Below are 16,494 nucleotides of genomic sequence, written 5' to 3' on the forward strand. Positions count from 1 at the left end.
AATTAATAATAAATATTTAGATTTATACAGTGTATTTTTTATTTTTATAAATTAATATCTAATTTGTTATTATGAATAATAAATATTTCGTTGTATATATTACTCGTAAAAATTGTATTACCATTTTTTATTTAAAATTTTTTGGAATGTTACTATTAATAATTAAGATTTCGTTCTATATATTATTCGTAACATTTGTATTATTATATTTTATCATTCTTGTTTCATTACGCAGTAAGTGGTACTCCTCCAGACCGCCAAGAGGCAGTAATGAGCACGCATGAACACACATAAACAGAGCCTTTCGACTATTCTTCAGAGCTGCTTGCTGTCATCAACTGTCAAACTGTTTGACGCTAGATTCAGATATCAGTAATTATTTAAATAAAAATGAGAGGCCATGTTTATATCTCTAAATGATGGAAATAAAAGTGAAAGTGAAAGCGAAAGCGAGTGTTTTTTTTACACGCGAGAAAATTGCAGATGTGCTGATATCTGAGTTCTCAGACGAATTTTGACGGATTGTACACGATGAGCTGGCTCGGCAGAAACGCAGCGATCGGTCTCGGTGTCGGTGTGACGGTCAGCACCGGTCTGATCGCGTTATTGATCATTAAAGAGGCCCTCAGGAGGAGAAACAGTCGCCTGCTGCTGCACAACACGCTTGATGACGCGGGTATGAACCTTCATCTTTTCACGTTTAATCTGTATTTTCTTGCCAATAAAGTGGCAGATAGTGACAGACAGAGATGTATGAATATGACATTAATGAGCTGTGTGTGTGTTTTCAGTGGACTCTGCGGCTCTTTCCGCAGCAGTGAGCGGTTTGTCTCCTGAGCAGCACATGGAACTGAGGAAGACTCTGGATGAGGTGACGAAGAGTGTGTCCAGTCTGCGGAATGAGATCGCTGAGCTTCGAGAGAGTCTGAGGGACATCACCACTACCATCGCAGAGGACGTCAAGTGGGTGAACAGAAGAGCCTCTCACATGCTCATTTGAATCTCATCTGATTCAGTCTCTAGTCTCATCTACATTCATTAATCTTTATTGTCCACTCACGTGGAAATGTGTCTTTGCTCCCCCACATGGTGGTTAAGAACATCTTGCATAAAACAAGGAAACACAGTTTTTCACATCTGTAGATGCACGCAACAGCACTCACATCCTTTCCTTTTAGCCTTGTACACGTCAGAATCATCAACTCATTCAAATCAACAATTTCATATTCAATAAAACATCAGAAGATGTTATAAATTACTTCTTAACCTGAAGGCAATCTTTCAGGGATGTAAAGGATCCCTCACTATCAACATGGCTTTCCTCTTCGTTTGAGTTAAATATATGTCTGAAATCTGTCTTTGTGGCTTCCCAATTATTTTACTCTTAATAATTTATTCCTGTTCTTGTCCCCTATGTTTCCATACCAACATGTAATATTATACCTCATGATGCTCTTCACAAAACTAATATAAACCATTTCCAAAATGTCTTTGCTTACTTGAAGGCTATTCAGCTTCCTAAGCTTCCTTTAAACAAGTTGGCATAATGGTAAACGTTCCCTTATAGATAGTATGTTTATTTGTCTTGTTTATCATCTCATATGAGTTTCTCTGTCTTCTCAGGAGGACTGTGGAGGAGAGCCAACGATCTCGGCGACGGCGCACCTTCCTGCCGAGGGAGCGCTCTGAGTCCATGAGCTCCAGCTCCATTTATTTCACTGCCAGCGCGGGAGCCACCAGTCTCTATAACGACAGTGAGGCTGGGTATGTCACAGTATTATAATATCATAACAGATAGTCTCACCCCAAACTCATTAGTTGACCACTCAGACTAATGGCTTCTCCACTCTCACAGATACAACACAGCATACTCCAACGCTGAGTCTGACTACACTGACAGAGAGACAGATAAAGATGGTGACGATGACGGCAGAGACTCGGATGAGGAGGATGAGCAGAGCTGTGCCACAGTGCTCACGCTGAGACAAGAGGACTCCCAGGCCGAGGAAGAGGATGATGACGGGCTGATGGTGGACTATTTAATGAACGTTCCCAGCGCGGAGCTTGCCCTCCTGCTCGCCCAATGTGATCTACTGCATGCCGGGGATTCTGGGATGAAATCAGAGGGCTTCCAGCTGTTGACAGAAAACAGACCGCTGGTGAGTATCAACCCGTGAAGCACCTTGACGAGCAATGAAACGGGAAAATGTGGGGGCAGAACATGTCAAACGACTCGTGCCATTTTTAAAAATAGCCAATAGGCTTTTGTTTACAGCAACACACACACACACACACACACACCCCCATCCACCATGCTGCTCATGTCTGACAACATCAATCCATAACCAGCCCACAAACACACACAGCACATGTCTTTGCTTACGACGAGAAACAAGCGAGTAAAAGATAATATATCCATGTTTTGATTCACAATACACTAAGAATAAAGAACACTCAATCGAGCTGTACATCCCAAGAAACCTCCAGTTTATATAAATAAGCTGGAACAGTTTTCCTCACATCTATCTCGTATTGGCAAGTCCCATTCAGAAGTGATCATCCCTATGACCTATTCCCTTCAAAGGCAATTACCCTCCACTGTGAGAACTTCTGATGGCTGAAAAGTGATTACTGTCAGTCAGATCTAATTTTTTAAGCAATTCGAATTGGAAAATCTGTTTGGAACGAATCTACAGCATGGATTGTGCGCCCTAAAGTGCATGATCAGCACCAGTTAGAATACAGCCAGACACGCTGAACAGATGTAGAGGGAGGGTGCCTTCTCGGTTTTTGAAGTTATTTTATTGGACAAGGTTTCTCAATCTCGATGTGACATCAATGATGTTCCTGAGTCTTTTTAGTTGGAAGAGAGAGACTACAGATTTTAAATGCAAATATCTTCTGCAAACTAATTTTGTCACGTTTAGAAGTACATTCGCATATAGGAGACCTTAAAGTTAATAGATATAGACTGAAAGCAGCAAAAATGTTATTTATATTTCACGGTGTCTTTTTTTTGTTATTAACAGTTTATGTTGATTCCATCCACAAGACAGACAAACACAAAAAATACAGAATCAATTATATACATTAACCCCCCCCACACCCGACACACACACGCACTACAGTGGTCACTTACAATTAGAGCATAAAAATAAAAACATTTAAAATATATATATACTTTCAAAAAACAAGAATGCACATACACATCAAATTAAAAATCTCTCTCCACTGCCCCTCTCCCAAGAACCCTTCAAAAAAGCCAAATATCTACCCCACTTCCTATCAAACAAATCCCATTTTCTCAGCCTTCAAAAAATCTCCTTCTCAAATGCTTCCACTCCGCCTATCTCCCCGCCCCACTCCCAAAACGAGGGTGCCCCAGCCGACTTCCACCCCCTAAGGATAATTTGTCTGCAAACCATAACTCCGGCTAGGACCCAACTTTTTTAATTGACTATGCCCAATAATAATGACCGCCCCATCCCCTAAGATGCAGAGTCTGGGGCAAAATGAAAATTGAGTGTCCAATGCGTCACACGTAAAGCTCTGAACACTCAACCAAAATTCTTGGATATTAAAACATCCCTAAAAAAAACATGGGGTGTGTCCCCGTCTTCTGATTGGCATCGCCAGCAGGTGGGTGTGTCTTTAAGACCGAGCATATACAATCTAGAGGGGGTCCAATAGAATCGATTCAAAATCTTAAATTGCTTCAGACCTCTAAATGTAGACTTTTTAGAATCCTAGCCTACACTCCCTCCACTCAAGTTTAAAACTTTCTCCCATAATCTCTTGAGAGAAGTTGAAGCTCTGTCCCCCAGACTTTGAATTAGCAGGGAGTAATACACTGAGTAATAGCAGTAATCACCACTTCTAGAGTATCTGCCACTTTAGGGGGTGTATGCTACTCCCAAAAATAGTGCAGAGCAGGCAGCACAGCAGTAAATACCTTAAGAAATGAAATGTGGGAATCCTGAAATGTTGAACCAAATTTTCAAATGATCTCAACATTCCACTCTCATATAGGTCGCCGAGTGTATTAACCTCCCTCAGAATCCACTCTGTCCAGCAGAAAGGGGACTTATTAATGCTTAAGGCATCATTTAAATAAATGTCAGAATGAAACACTGGACAATTATGTTCATACCGCATGCAAATGTGATATAATGGGTGTGACTTAAGTTCTCTAGTTAGTTTAATAGAAAGGCTTTGCAATGGCAAAATATGGGCATCATGGGATGTTTAACATAAGAATTAATGTGTGCTTTTATAAAATTATAAGCTTCACATTTCTGCCTTCAACCATTTAAGCTCGGATGTGCCCCTGCGAGAAAAAAAGTCTTCAAAATATGAATAACTGAAGTATTGACCAACACAAAATATGTATCATTTGAAAGCTTAGAAGCTCTATTTTACATTGCATACAGGCATTATGACCAAAACTGAACAAGCGCTTTGAAATTTGCACACAAATGCGAAATATTCTGTTTTGATAGTTTATATATATATAAAATAAAAAAGTGCAGTTTATATATATATATATATAAAATTGCACTACATATTATTGCATTCAAAAACATCAAACTGATCAAACAGTCATGTGTCATATGTTGTTGGAAAGCTCTCAAAGAATAGAATTCAACCATCAAATCCAAAAATATACTGCGTAATAGCTAAGTATATGTCTTTGATAATTATGGTGTTGTTGCTTAAATGCCATTTTTTCACTTATAACTTCACAAAAATAAACAGAACATAAAACATCACATAACATTACTTAGAGGAGGTGATTACCTTTCACACAAGTCCACACACAAGGTAATCTGATGCATATCATTAGATAATCCAAACAAAGCACAATGTTTCATATGGCCACCAGGAGATGGCGCCATGTAATTGACACAGACTCATTGATGCAGACTGATTGAGTCAAAATGCACTCATTCAGTGAAATCTCATTACTTAAATCATATATGTATGCTATGCAAACCTTTAGTCATTGTTGCGTTTGCATGTGTAATTAGTTCTTATGTACAATTATTATGTTTTATTTGTTTAGAGAACCTTTTGGACACATGGAGATGTTTTTGGACACTATGATAAATAGTTTTTGTAATTTTGATTACTAAATTTGTTTTATTTGTAACTTTTGATTGCATTGTCGTATCTACACAGATTTTTTTTCTCAGATACAATTAACATGATTGGAAATAAAACAAAAGCAGTACAAAAGCTTTTTTTACGTTTTCTTTACAATGATACAATCACTTGACCCTTTCTTTGCTGTCACGGAAACAGGAAATATTTAAAAACACCTTCAGAACTTAAAGGATTAAACCCTCCAAAAATGTATCCCATTCACGTTAATTGTAAGTTCCACATGGTAACCTAAATGTTTCTTATTTTTTAAAAGAAAAGTAGGGTTAAGACTCAATCCTGAAATAATTAAGATCAACCATAAAAGTATCTTTTTAAACTATATCCACCAACACTACCTTATTTAATGTGGTAGTTTTGTATTGGGCTGATATGAACTTATCAGCGCTAAATGTTTAATTTTTGAGTTACTTCAGCTTTTGTGTGTTGTGTGTGTGTTTTTGTTGTCAGTATGGTGATAATGTGGAGTATGTGTGGCGACTGGCTCGTGCCTACAGCGACATGTGTGAAACTGCACATGACAGAGAAGAAAAGAAAAACTACGCAGAGCAAGGTGACAAAATATAATATATATATCATGTATAATATGTAAACGTTTCCCATTTCTATAGTGAATTTAAAAACTTTTTTGTTCAGTCAGTTTCACTCCAGCCAATTTCTCCCAAGGTTTTCAGTCATAAGCTTCATTTATCGCAATAATCGGCAACCAGTAGGGTAGAGACGGAGCTTTCATTATCGTCTGCCAGCAGGAGTTTGCAGGTTAATCCCTTAACCGACAGAACTCCCTGCCGAGTTAATGACTCCAACAACTAGGAAAGCTCTTCAAACATGTTAGAAAAAATTGTGCTGTCACTGGGGCGGGCTCTTGTGGTCTCATAAAGTGACCAATTAGCTTCTTTTACTGAAGAACTGACAAGGCATGCTGTTCTGAACATTTTCATCAGCGACCGCACTCGGCCGCATATCAACACAAATTGTAATCCATAGTGATTCCTGTCAACATGCGTTTTTATGGGGTTCTCCAACACTTAAATTACTAATAAAATCAGAAATCAGTTTCTTCTCTATGAAATGATTTAAAAATATATATTTATAAAGTAATCATGAATTAATGGAGAAGTCACTGAGATTAGAGTGATGTTCAGTACATGTTTAAAAAAATAAATCAATCTGGGTTCCAGTGAGGCACTTATAATGGAAGTGAATGAGACATTTCAAAAGTATAGCCACAAGATAAAAATATGTATGGTAACATGATTTTAGTGTGATACAATTGCTTACTAACCTTTTCTGTGTAAACTTTCAATATCAAATTTTACAACTTTGTTTCCATGATAACGTAACCCCACAAAAATGATGATTTACATCTTCACAACTTTACAGCTCAAATAATACACAATACACTTTTAACAGAATAATTCATGTAAAAGCTTCATATTTCTGTCTTTTAAACCCTATAAAAATTGTCCCCATTCACTTCAATTGTAAGTGACTCACTGTAAACCAGATATTTGCTTTTTTCAAGAAAAGAAATGCCACAAATGCTGTCTTGATTTGAACCTGGAATATTCCTTTAAAAAGCTTTTAAAAAGATGTGGGAAACTTGTATATGACTGTAACTGTAAATGCTTTGACCTTTTGACCCTGAAGGTCATTATGAGGCAGAAGCAGCGCTGACAAGGAGTGGACTGAGTGCAAAATGTCACAAGTGGTATGAAAACAGCACACAAACACAAACACACACTCTTCACATTCATGTCTGTAAGTAAAAGCCATGGATTCTTCTGGAATTTATAATGGGGGTTAAAATAATAAGCACATAAACATTTACTTGCTTGACAAATGATGTGTAATAAAGCAGATAACCCCAATAGTCCTAATGTAGCAACTTGTTAGCAGCTTGTGATTTTAAAGCATACAGCAGTTTCTAAATTCATGTTCGACCTGCTGTATGTTGTTGAACTAAATGTCAAAGTCTCTTAATGTAATGTTGACCACGGACCTAATAAGTGATGTGCCACGATGGTCGACTAATCGGCTAATTGTAAAAAAAAAAAACACTTATAAAAGCCCATTAGAAATTCCAGTGGGAATCCATGTCCGAAAATGGCAGTTCTCTTTCAGGTTTTATGACTACAAACTAAACAGCTTTATTACACAGGTTTGCGATCCTGGCGCGTTTGTCTTCACAGTACGCGAGCATTCATGGAAAGCTGAAAAGTGGGCGTGTCTTAAAGGTGAGGCCGGAATATAAGATAAACACCACTAACTTCTTTCATTGGTCAGTCATATATGTTTTGATGGTCTTGGGATCTTCCGACAGGAGCATTTGGATCGAGCTTTGGCTCTGTGTGATGATGACCCGATCTGTTTCTACCTGCTTGGCCGCTGGTGCTTAGAGGTCAGTTCAAATAAGTGAACCAGAAAAATCCCATAGACTTATTGAAGGAAGCACCTGAGTCATATCCGGAATATCAAAAAAGACTTGCCAATGAATTATTTTAGTAACCTCCTCATCTAGAACATCCTAGCATTGTAGCAGTGAATCTTGCACTGTAAGCACCATAAGAAAACATAACAATTTTGTTAATAATCAGAGGTTAATAGCATAGCCTAACTAGATACGGTGGCATGAAAATGTATGTGAACCTTTTGGATTTAGTTAGATTTCTGCATTAATTGGTCATAAAATGTGAAAATTTTCATTAAAGTCACAAGTAATGACGATGCACAAAGCTAATGTGCTAAGCTAACAACACACAAAATGAGTCTTTAATGAACACATCCCTTTAAACATCACAGTGCTGTGGAAAAAGAAAGTGAACCGCTAGGCTGAAGACATCAACAAAAGCTAATTAGTGTCAGGAGTTGGAAAACCTGACATCCAATTAATGAAACGAGATTGGAGGTGTGAGTTAGAGCTACTTTGACTTTTAAAAAGCTCTCAAACATTATGAGTTTGCTATTCACAAGAAGCTGACATGGACCATGCTTCGCGAAAGAGAGATCTCATAAGACCTATGATAAAGAATTGTTGCTTTCCATAAAGCTAGGTTTACAAAGTTATCTCGAAGAGCTTAGATATTCATTTGTCCACATTTAGAAGTACTGTCTATAAATGGAGACGATATAGTACTGTGGCTACTCTCACTAGAAGTGGCCGTCCAGCCAGGATGACTCAAAGGGCACACCGCAGACTGCTCAATGAGGTAAACAATAACCCTAGAGTGACAGCTAAGAGCCTTAAGGGAATCATTGGAACTGGTTAATATCTCTGTTTATGAGTCTACTGTACGGATAGCATTAAACAGGTATGGTGTCCATGGCAGGACACCATGAAGGTAAACTTTGGAGTCGGCTTGACCAAGCCTTTTGTTAAAGTTCAACTAGTTTTAAAAGTTTGATGATTAAACAGATATTACAGTAAGACAAACAGCCAGCTAGCTAGATATAGTCAGACATACCTTTAAATCGATTGTCAGATAGAGAAAGACCAACTTAAAGCAGATCAAAGGCCTTTTGTTTACATTTGACAGTTAGAGTTTGAATTAACAAGCATTTCGTTGGCCCGTTTGAACATTTCGTCAGTAAGTCTATGGGATTTTTCAGATTTTTGATCATTCGCTGAGCAGTCTGATCTATTTGAAAATAGCACACTTAAGTCAGAACAGTCTGAAGGTCTGTAATAAGTTTGGAGGGTGTAGCTTAAAAGCTCTTGGAGGAGTTGGTGTTAGAATCTTTGGTCTCAGTTTAGGGATTTTGAAAAAACCCTAAAACAAGTTTGTAGAATAACATAAATAATTTAAAACGTTGAGTTTTGTGCCAACAGCCTTTCTTAGCGATCAACTGCTTTCCGTCAACTTTACACAACCCACATGAGGTTAATGTCTGTGTGTAGGTGACTTCTCTGGATTGGTTGGAGAAGAAAGCTGCTGCCACGCTATATAAAACTCCACCCACATCCTCACTGAATGAAGCTTTGGAGAACTTTCTCAAAGTAATGATCCGTAAATAATCTTTTAATCAATATTATGTTATGGATCTGTGACATTTGCTATAAAAAAAACTTTATGTTTGTGGCTCAATTCATCAAAACACATGCTGTGATTGGTCCGATATCGCACGTTTATGTTCTGATCTCTAGGCGGAGGAGTTAAATCCAGGCTTCTCCAAATCAGTAAGGCTTTATATTGCTAAGGTAATAGTCATCATTTACTCACCCTCATGTCTATGTTCCAAATCTGACTTTCTTCCGTGGAACACAAAAGGAGACGTTTTGGCAGAATATTTAGGCTGCTCTCTTCCATACAATGATAGTGACTGCCGATGGATGCTGTTGAGCTTAAAATGACAAATATCACTTATTTTGTATTTGTACTTATTTATTAAAGGAATGGTTCAATCAAAAATAAAAATTATCTTATCATTTTAGTTCTCACCCTCATTTTTTTTCTTCAGCTGAACACAAACAAATATTTTCCGGAGAAAATCACATCTCTGTTGGTCCACACAATGCAAGTAAATGGAGCCTAAAACTTTGAAGCTCTCATAAAAACAGCATAAAAGTAATCAATTAAACTCCAGTGTTTAAATCCATGTCTTCTGAAGCAGTCCAATTGTTTTTGGGTGAGAACAGACCTAAATAGAACTCCTTTTTCACTATAAATCCAGACATCAGCAGTCTCTTTGGAGATCTTGATTTCAAGCTCGATTACACTTCCTTGTGTCATTTAGCGGTCTGCGTATGCGTCTAACATTAGGATCAAGCTTAAAATCATGATCTTGCCTAGAGACTGCCATGTCAAGTTGTACAGTGAAAAGTAGTTGTATTTTTGGTCTGTTCTCACCCAAAATCTATTGGATTGCTTCTGAAAACATTGATTCTCTGGAGTCGTATGGATTACTTTTATGCTGCCTTTATTTGCTTTTTGGAGCATCAAAGTTTTGGCCACCATTCATTAATTAACATCATGTGAATGTATATATGCCTGATTTAGCTAAAATGGCTCATTTTCATATTGTGGCCCTGGGTAGGTTGATTTTAAAGGAGAGAAGATAATAAAAACACTAACCAAAATAATCTATACAAACTATACATACCTTTAAAAGGAAGAGTATAAAAATCACCATAAGAATAAAGCAATTCACACAAAACATATCCCAATGCATATGAATCAAATTAATAAAAAAACGAAATACCATGTTGACAATTTTGATTTGACCGCAACCGGATTTTTTATTTTCTAGAGAAAACACCATGGTTTGATATTTTAAGTCTGCTGGAAGTCTAATATCACCTTTTGTGCTCCACCAAAGTAAGAAAGTCAAAAGGGTTTGGGACAACATTGATGCATAATGACAGAATTTTCCATTTTGAATTTAAAAGCAGTTTCTTATTAGGATAAGCTTAATATTATATATCTACTTTCAGTGTCATAAGGAGCTTGGAAACACGTCAGAGGCCAGAAACTGGGTCCAGTTAGCTCTAAACACACCAACAGGAGCAAATGAGGTGACTTATATTTGTTCTCTTAGCAGACTGTTCTGTTTTGTTCATTTCGATAAAACTAGGTCTTGTGTGTTCTGGGGCAGATTCACGATTTGGACCTGTTACTAGTTTGCCATTTTAAGCATCTCAGATTGATTGTTCTGTTTCTTTAGGACTCTGACAGCGCTGCTTTACAGGAGGAGCTAAAGGCTTTTATTGACAGCACAACAGCCACGCCGACCAGCAGTGTGAATTAATTGTGGTGGGGTCCAATGAAAACTGTCCTCTAGTCATCATCTTACATTACACCTGATATTTGCTCTATTTTATTTAAGATCACTGTTTGTAATGTATGCTTTTCATTCAGTAATATAAATCCAAAATATTATACATTGACGTGTTTACATCTTACAATCATAACCATTTTTGCATTTTATTAGTTAAAAGGGTAACTCAAATCATTCCTAATTTTTATTTATTTTAACATGCTTTTGAAACTAAAAATCTATTTATGTTGATATGTGGTGACATGAAGTGAAATCCTGAAATGATAATAAAATACCATAAGTATTTGGCTTGTTTATCTATTTTAGTGTTTGCAACTAAAGTGAATGATTACATGGGTTCAACAGTTAAAATGCTTTAATTCGATGCAGTTTATGTACAAGAGAAATCAGTCCAGACAAAACTAAAGATGTTAACACAAAAAGTTGACACCACAGCAACAAAAAAATAATTACACCTGCTCAAATAATTCAGCTCCATCAATCTTGACAGCTGTAAATAAACCAATAATATTATACACATGCCCAGTCTTCTGTACTGAAATGTAAATTTCAGGAAGAATCCCACTTATAATTCCAGACTAAACAATGTGTATCCTTAAGTTAGGTCCACATATACAATGTTTCTTTTGTTAATTTCACAGAAGCCTCTTCTCTGGCTGATGTTCTTGTATATCCATTAACAGAGTGCACAGTAACGAAGAGCCTCTGATCTGTGTAACTTCTCAGTCTTTGGCGTCACCTACTCCATCAGCATTTATAGCAAACATGGCCTCCGACTCGGGCAAACATGGCGAGTCATAGATCTTACAGATGCGTGTCTCACCTCGACCCTTCCGCAGATATAATCTACAATAGACACAGGGGTTCGAGATTATTACTTGAGACACTTAACCTAAAAAAGGATGATTTAACACCATGATCACCATCTAATCGTGATACTTACCTAGTTGTTGAGGCATGTGCTAGAATGTTTCCTCCAATCGGCTTCTTGGGATCTGCAGAAAACATGGCTGCTCCGTCCACCTGCGCTACAACCTGGTTAGAGATGACGACGGCAACACCAAACTACAAACGAGAGTTGAAGGAACAGTTTACCCCAAAATGAACATTTTGTCATAGTTTTTTTCACCATAATGTTTGACTTAGATTTTCGGTCGGCTCCACTCAACAAGCTATCAAATGGCTTTAGAAGACTTGGAATACAGCACACGAGTCGTACGGAATACTTTTATTATGCTTTTTCGTTGTAGCTTTAGCAGACCCAGTCCCAATTCATTATATGGCAAAGAGCAGCCAGGATAATCTTTAAAAATACTACTTTTGTGTTCCACAGAAGAATGTCAGAGATTTGGAAAACATTTGAAATGATTAGCTTGGCATTATTAATGTCTATTACGTGCTATGCTGGGCATTAAAACAGTGTAAAGGGATTAATGGAAAGGAGGCAAGAACCAGCTTGACAATATAAATAATAGTTTAATAAGCAACTTAAACAGAAAGACAAACACACAAAGGTGTCGGACAGCTGTCCGTAAATCTCTGAGGCTTGATTATCCTGATTAGGGTCCAGGTGTGCGGAATCACGACCTGGCCCCGCCACATTCCTCCCTCGTTCTCTCAGGCCGGGGAGCCATTTTAAAAAGAGAGGGAAAGGCAACACAGAGCGGCAGTTTAAGAGAGAGAGAAAAAAAAAAAAACAACAAAAAAAAACGCCGTACGCCGTAGCTTGGTCCTCGGCCACTCCTCCACACTCTAATGGACGACAGCCACGCATCCCCGGACGGATCGGAGGCAGACCTCCGGCCCATGACGGACGGAATGCCCTGCCACCTTTTTGGTGGACGTAAGGGGTCTACCTCGCTCCTGGCAGCGGTAACCGCTCCAGGCGATTGGTTTGCAGCCCCTCCTCCCCTCACGGTTGGCGGCCGGGCTCCTCTGGCGGATGGCCGTGGCGGCTACTCCGTTGGGGTGGATGGTAGTGGCAATGACTCTACTACGGTGCATCTCTCCTCCTTTTCAGGTTTTGGCACCAGTGTAAAGGGATTCATGGAAAGCAGTAGGCGAGAACCGGCTTGACAATATAAATAATAGTTTAATATAAAACTGAAACAAAAAGACACAAAGGTGTCGAAAAGCTGTTCATAAATCTCTCTCTTTTGCACTGCAGCTTCCAGTTGGTCTTCATTCTTCTCGGAGGCTTGATTCGCCTGACTAGGGGCCGGGTGTGCGGAATCACGACCCGGCCCCTCCCTGCCACAAACAGATTTCACCATTAGATTCACAAGCTCTCAATTTGTGGCAGACCGATTAATTGGCCTGGCTGATATATCGGCAGGTATTTGGCCATTTTGCAATTATCATGATCGGCTGATAACCATGTTAGCTTGTCTGATTATCACAAATGTTTACTTTCCCTTGTGTCAGTTCCAAAATGTTCCAATAGATAGTGAATAATCTGCGCATCACATTTGTGACTATGTAGCTAATTGTAAACAATATATATTATACAGTACAACTACAATCATTTTGAACAAAAGACAACTATGACTGCGATCTCTGGTATACAAGTTCTTTTCCCCCCCTCGCAATAAACTGGGTTTTGGGGGTACCAATGTTCCGCACGCTCCGATGATATCATTATAGGATTATCGCATATTGCATTATCTAACTACTTATCCCATATTTCATCCATATCATGCAGCCCTAGTTATAATGTCCATTGTGATAACATGTGCAAAAAATTCTCAGCTAATGCTTTAAATTATATAGGGGAGCATCTTAATGATATAGAGTAAAAGTGCTAAAATGGTACTGTCTCTTTAAGAATAGCGGTAGTTCAGCAAGCATCTCAAAGAAGTGTTTTGGCTGAGTCGTCACACAGCTTTTGTTGTTTTTTTAATCAATAACTGACTGAAAATACAGAAGGGATATTAAAAGAGACATTATTCAATGACAAATGGAGACACATTACACAAGTTTTATTCTCTGAAAACCTTTCTTTTTACCCAGCCCTATTATGCTTCCAATTCCTTTCATATCAGCCAGTGGTTTTTCTCTGTTCAGATCGTAAAAAACCCCCTGGCAAAGCTGCAATCTCATGTTTTACCTCATCAGCGAGACGGAGCAACATGCGTAGAAATCGTCCTAGATGTCCCTGGCGAGCGGACAGCTCTCCTCGTCCGGAGTAGTCTGTCCTGTAAAGGGCTGTTGCGCTGTCTACTATCAGCAGAGCATATCTAGGGAACAGCCCGAAACATGAGATGTTACTAACTGAAAACCTTCCACTCTATGCTAGCTTTCAAATCTTACCAGTGATGTGATCGGCAAAGGACAAAAAAAAAAAAAGCAGGTAAAAGTACCGGGCAAAGACAGCTTCTTTAGTCTTTGCTGCAAGCTTCAATAAAGCTTTAACATGCATTTTCTGGTATTCTGGATACCTGCATGGCCACAGATAGATAGCTAACTATTGCTTTGTTCTGTTTTGGTTTGTGACATGTTTCAAGCTTGCTGCATCTCTAGACAACATTTGGGAAGGGATCTCTTTGGCAAGCTTTGCGATTTGAATTGTAATATGGTAAATGTTGGATAATCTAATTTCACTGTGACCTGTATGTCTAACACACCCACTAGAGGGCGCCGCTCGCTCACACAGAGTTGACTGAAGTGAACAACACAGACTATTTTTGTACTAAGGATGTGCGCAATGACTACTTTCACTAAAGTTTAAATGGAAATTTGGTTGTCGGCTAGTCTAAAAAGAAACCACAAAGAACCATCAAAATAATAGTATTAAAATATTTAAAAATATTTTATAGCTAAATCATATACTAAATGCCTGACTGATAAAGGCCATATATTTGCAACGTATTGCCTTGCATTATGATCATTGTACATTAAAACGTATGACAAGCATTCATGGAATCAACGTGAGGCCAATATAGACATATTTGTTGAAAACACTTGAAAGAATAAGCAGTGGAGGACACATAAGAGAAAACCTATAGCATGCTGAATGAAAATCACCAAGTAAAAGTTACCCAACATATATCAGTCAGCACATTGTTGAAAATGAACAGGTAAGCAAGTCTAAAAAATGTGCTGAAAAGTTTATTTGGCGACGTGCATGAGCTACAAAAAAATGACAGCCATTTAAGAAAATTATAACAGTTAAGATGTTAAAAATAATTTTAAAAAAAAGCTAATATAGAAAAACTGGCCTATAAGAAACATAAACCTAATATATTATCCTAAAATTTGGCATCCACTCACAGAATAAAATATATTTAACCAATTTATCATCTGGCACTTATTTGAAAAGTATCCTTTTGATGAACTGACAGAGCAAAAAATATGCATACATAGCCTACAAAGGCCTTTTACTACATACTCAGACCATACATTTTCATTGAGCTAAATAAACGGGTCAATGTGGTCCGGTGAAAGATGGGATTTGGCTCAACTGAAGCGATTCATTTGTGCACCTGAAAAAGCCAGCTCGGCTGGAACAGAGGTTGCAGGCACGCACAGGTTTAAGAAGACGAGTGTGAAAACATCCATACTGATACAGTAGCAACTTGCAAGCCAATGTTTTGGAAACCTGCTTCCTGTTCCGCCACCTAAGTAATTCTCCCTTTTTTCTACACCTACCGCAAGTGAAAGGGGAGAGCAGCGTGCAAGTGCTGAAAGAGCAGTGGCACTATCCAAGGGAAGGTTGAATGACACTTATTTGGGTGAAAAGTGCTCATCGAGAATGCACAGGACAGGATATAAAGCCCCGATGATACATAAACAACAACCGCCTCCCTCCTCTTTTTTTAAAGATTTATATAATTCATGTGGGGTCGGGACAAAAACAGAATTCCGAATTAATCTGGAAGAATCACATCCCTGCTCTTTTGCATCCACATATTTTCAAACATAGCATTAGGATGCGTCACATTAGGTTTGACATTTATGACAACAAACACTATTGGCTCTTGGTTGAATATGCAGCGGCGAGTATAAATGTGCCAATGCATATTCTGTCATTTTTATTTGATTACTGTTTAATGCGCACTACTTTATTAACACTTGCTAAAAACCGTGACTGTCTCTTTAAGGGAATCTGGATTTCTGTAACAAGCATCTGTAAATGAGCGCATGTTAACGAGATCAGACTAGAATGGCTTTAACCTATCTATGCTACGCATGATTAGCATTACATGTTTATTTTGTGTTGTTTATGATCAACAACTGACTGTAGAGAACAGAAAGGATATTAGAAGAGACATTGTTCAAGTGTAATGTGTATGTGTTACCTGGACTCAGTCATCATTGCAGAGGCCTGATAAAGCAACTGTGTTTGATGGTCTGTGTTGAAGGCTCTCGCATACGCCACATTATCCAGCACATCGCTGCCCACCAACCCGTACCTGATACGACAAACAACCAGAGAATGAAAGGATCCTCTGAGATGTTTAGCAAAGCACAGAGTGTTTGCAAAGCTGCTCTGACCTCTCAGCTACAGCCAGCAGTCTCTCCGGACGGAAGGTTCCCTCTGTGTCAATGTACATGGCTTTT

General features: G+C 38.3%; 2 protein-coding genes across 2 annotated transcripts in view; one reads left to right on the forward strand and one right to left on the reverse strand.

The window, feature by feature from the left end:
- Positions 1 to 303: 303 nt before the first annotated feature.
- rmdn3 (regulator of microtubule dynamics 3) lies at positions 304 to 11,176 on the forward strand. Its single transcript, XM_052096469.1, has 12 exons — positions 304 to 676; positions 792 to 963; positions 1,624 to 1,764; positions 1,856 to 2,159; positions 5,611 to 5,713; positions 6,811 to 6,871; positions 7,322 to 7,397; positions 7,484 to 7,561; positions 9,059 to 9,157; positions 9,305 to 9,358; positions 10,592 to 10,672; positions 10,822 to 11,176. The coding sequence occupies exons 1-12, from the start codon at positions 532 to 534 to the stop codon at positions 10,903 to 10,905; spliced, it is 1,398 nt and encodes a 465-aa protein (XP_051952429.1). The 5' UTR covers positions 304 to 531; the 3' UTR covers positions 10,906 to 11,176.
- A 144-nt stretch (positions 11,177 to 11,320) lies between these two features.
- rad51 (RAD51 recombinase) overlaps positions 11,321 to 16,494 on the reverse strand; it is a 10,665-nt gene continuing 5,491 nt past the window's right edge. Inside the window, exons 7-11 of the mRNA XM_052096470.1 lie at positions 16,429 to 16,494; positions 16,233 to 16,346; positions 14,042 to 14,171; positions 11,879 to 12,000; positions 11,321 to 11,781 (exon numbers count right to left, since the gene is read on the reverse strand). Of these exons, the coding sequence (XP_051952430.1) occupies positions 11,658 to 11,781; positions 11,879 to 12,000; positions 14,042 to 14,171; positions 16,233 to 16,346; positions 16,429 to 16,494 (556 nt within the window). The 3' untranslated portion in view covers positions 11,321 to 11,657. The remainder of the gene's footprint in view (positions 11,782 to 11,878; positions 12,001 to 14,041; positions 14,172 to 16,232; positions 16,347 to 16,428) is intronic.

Source organism: Xyrauchen texanus, chromosome 28 (assembly GCF_025860055.1).
Source record: "Xyrauchen texanus isolate HMW12.3.18 chromosome 28, RBS_HiC_50CHRs, whole genome shotgun sequence".
In the NCBI taxonomy this organism is placed as follows: domain Eukaryota; kingdom Metazoa; phylum Chordata; class Actinopteri; order Cypriniformes; family Catostomidae; genus Xyrauchen; species Xyrauchen texanus.

Excerpts from the sequence above, each read along its gene's own strand:
- rmdn3 (XM_052096469.1), top strand. The coding sequence starts at position 532 with ATGAGCTGGCTCGGCAGAAACGCAGCGATCGGTCTCGGTGTCGGTGTG. Across the intron at positions 677-791 it reads CAACACGCTTGATGACGCGG|TGGACTCTGCGGCTCTTTCC; the intron begins GTATGAACCTTC and ends GTGTGTTTTCAG. Across the intron at positions 9,158-9,304 it reads CTTTGGAGAACTTTCTCAAA|GCGGAGGAGTTAAATCCAGG; the intron begins GTAATGATCCGT and ends TCTGATCTCTAG.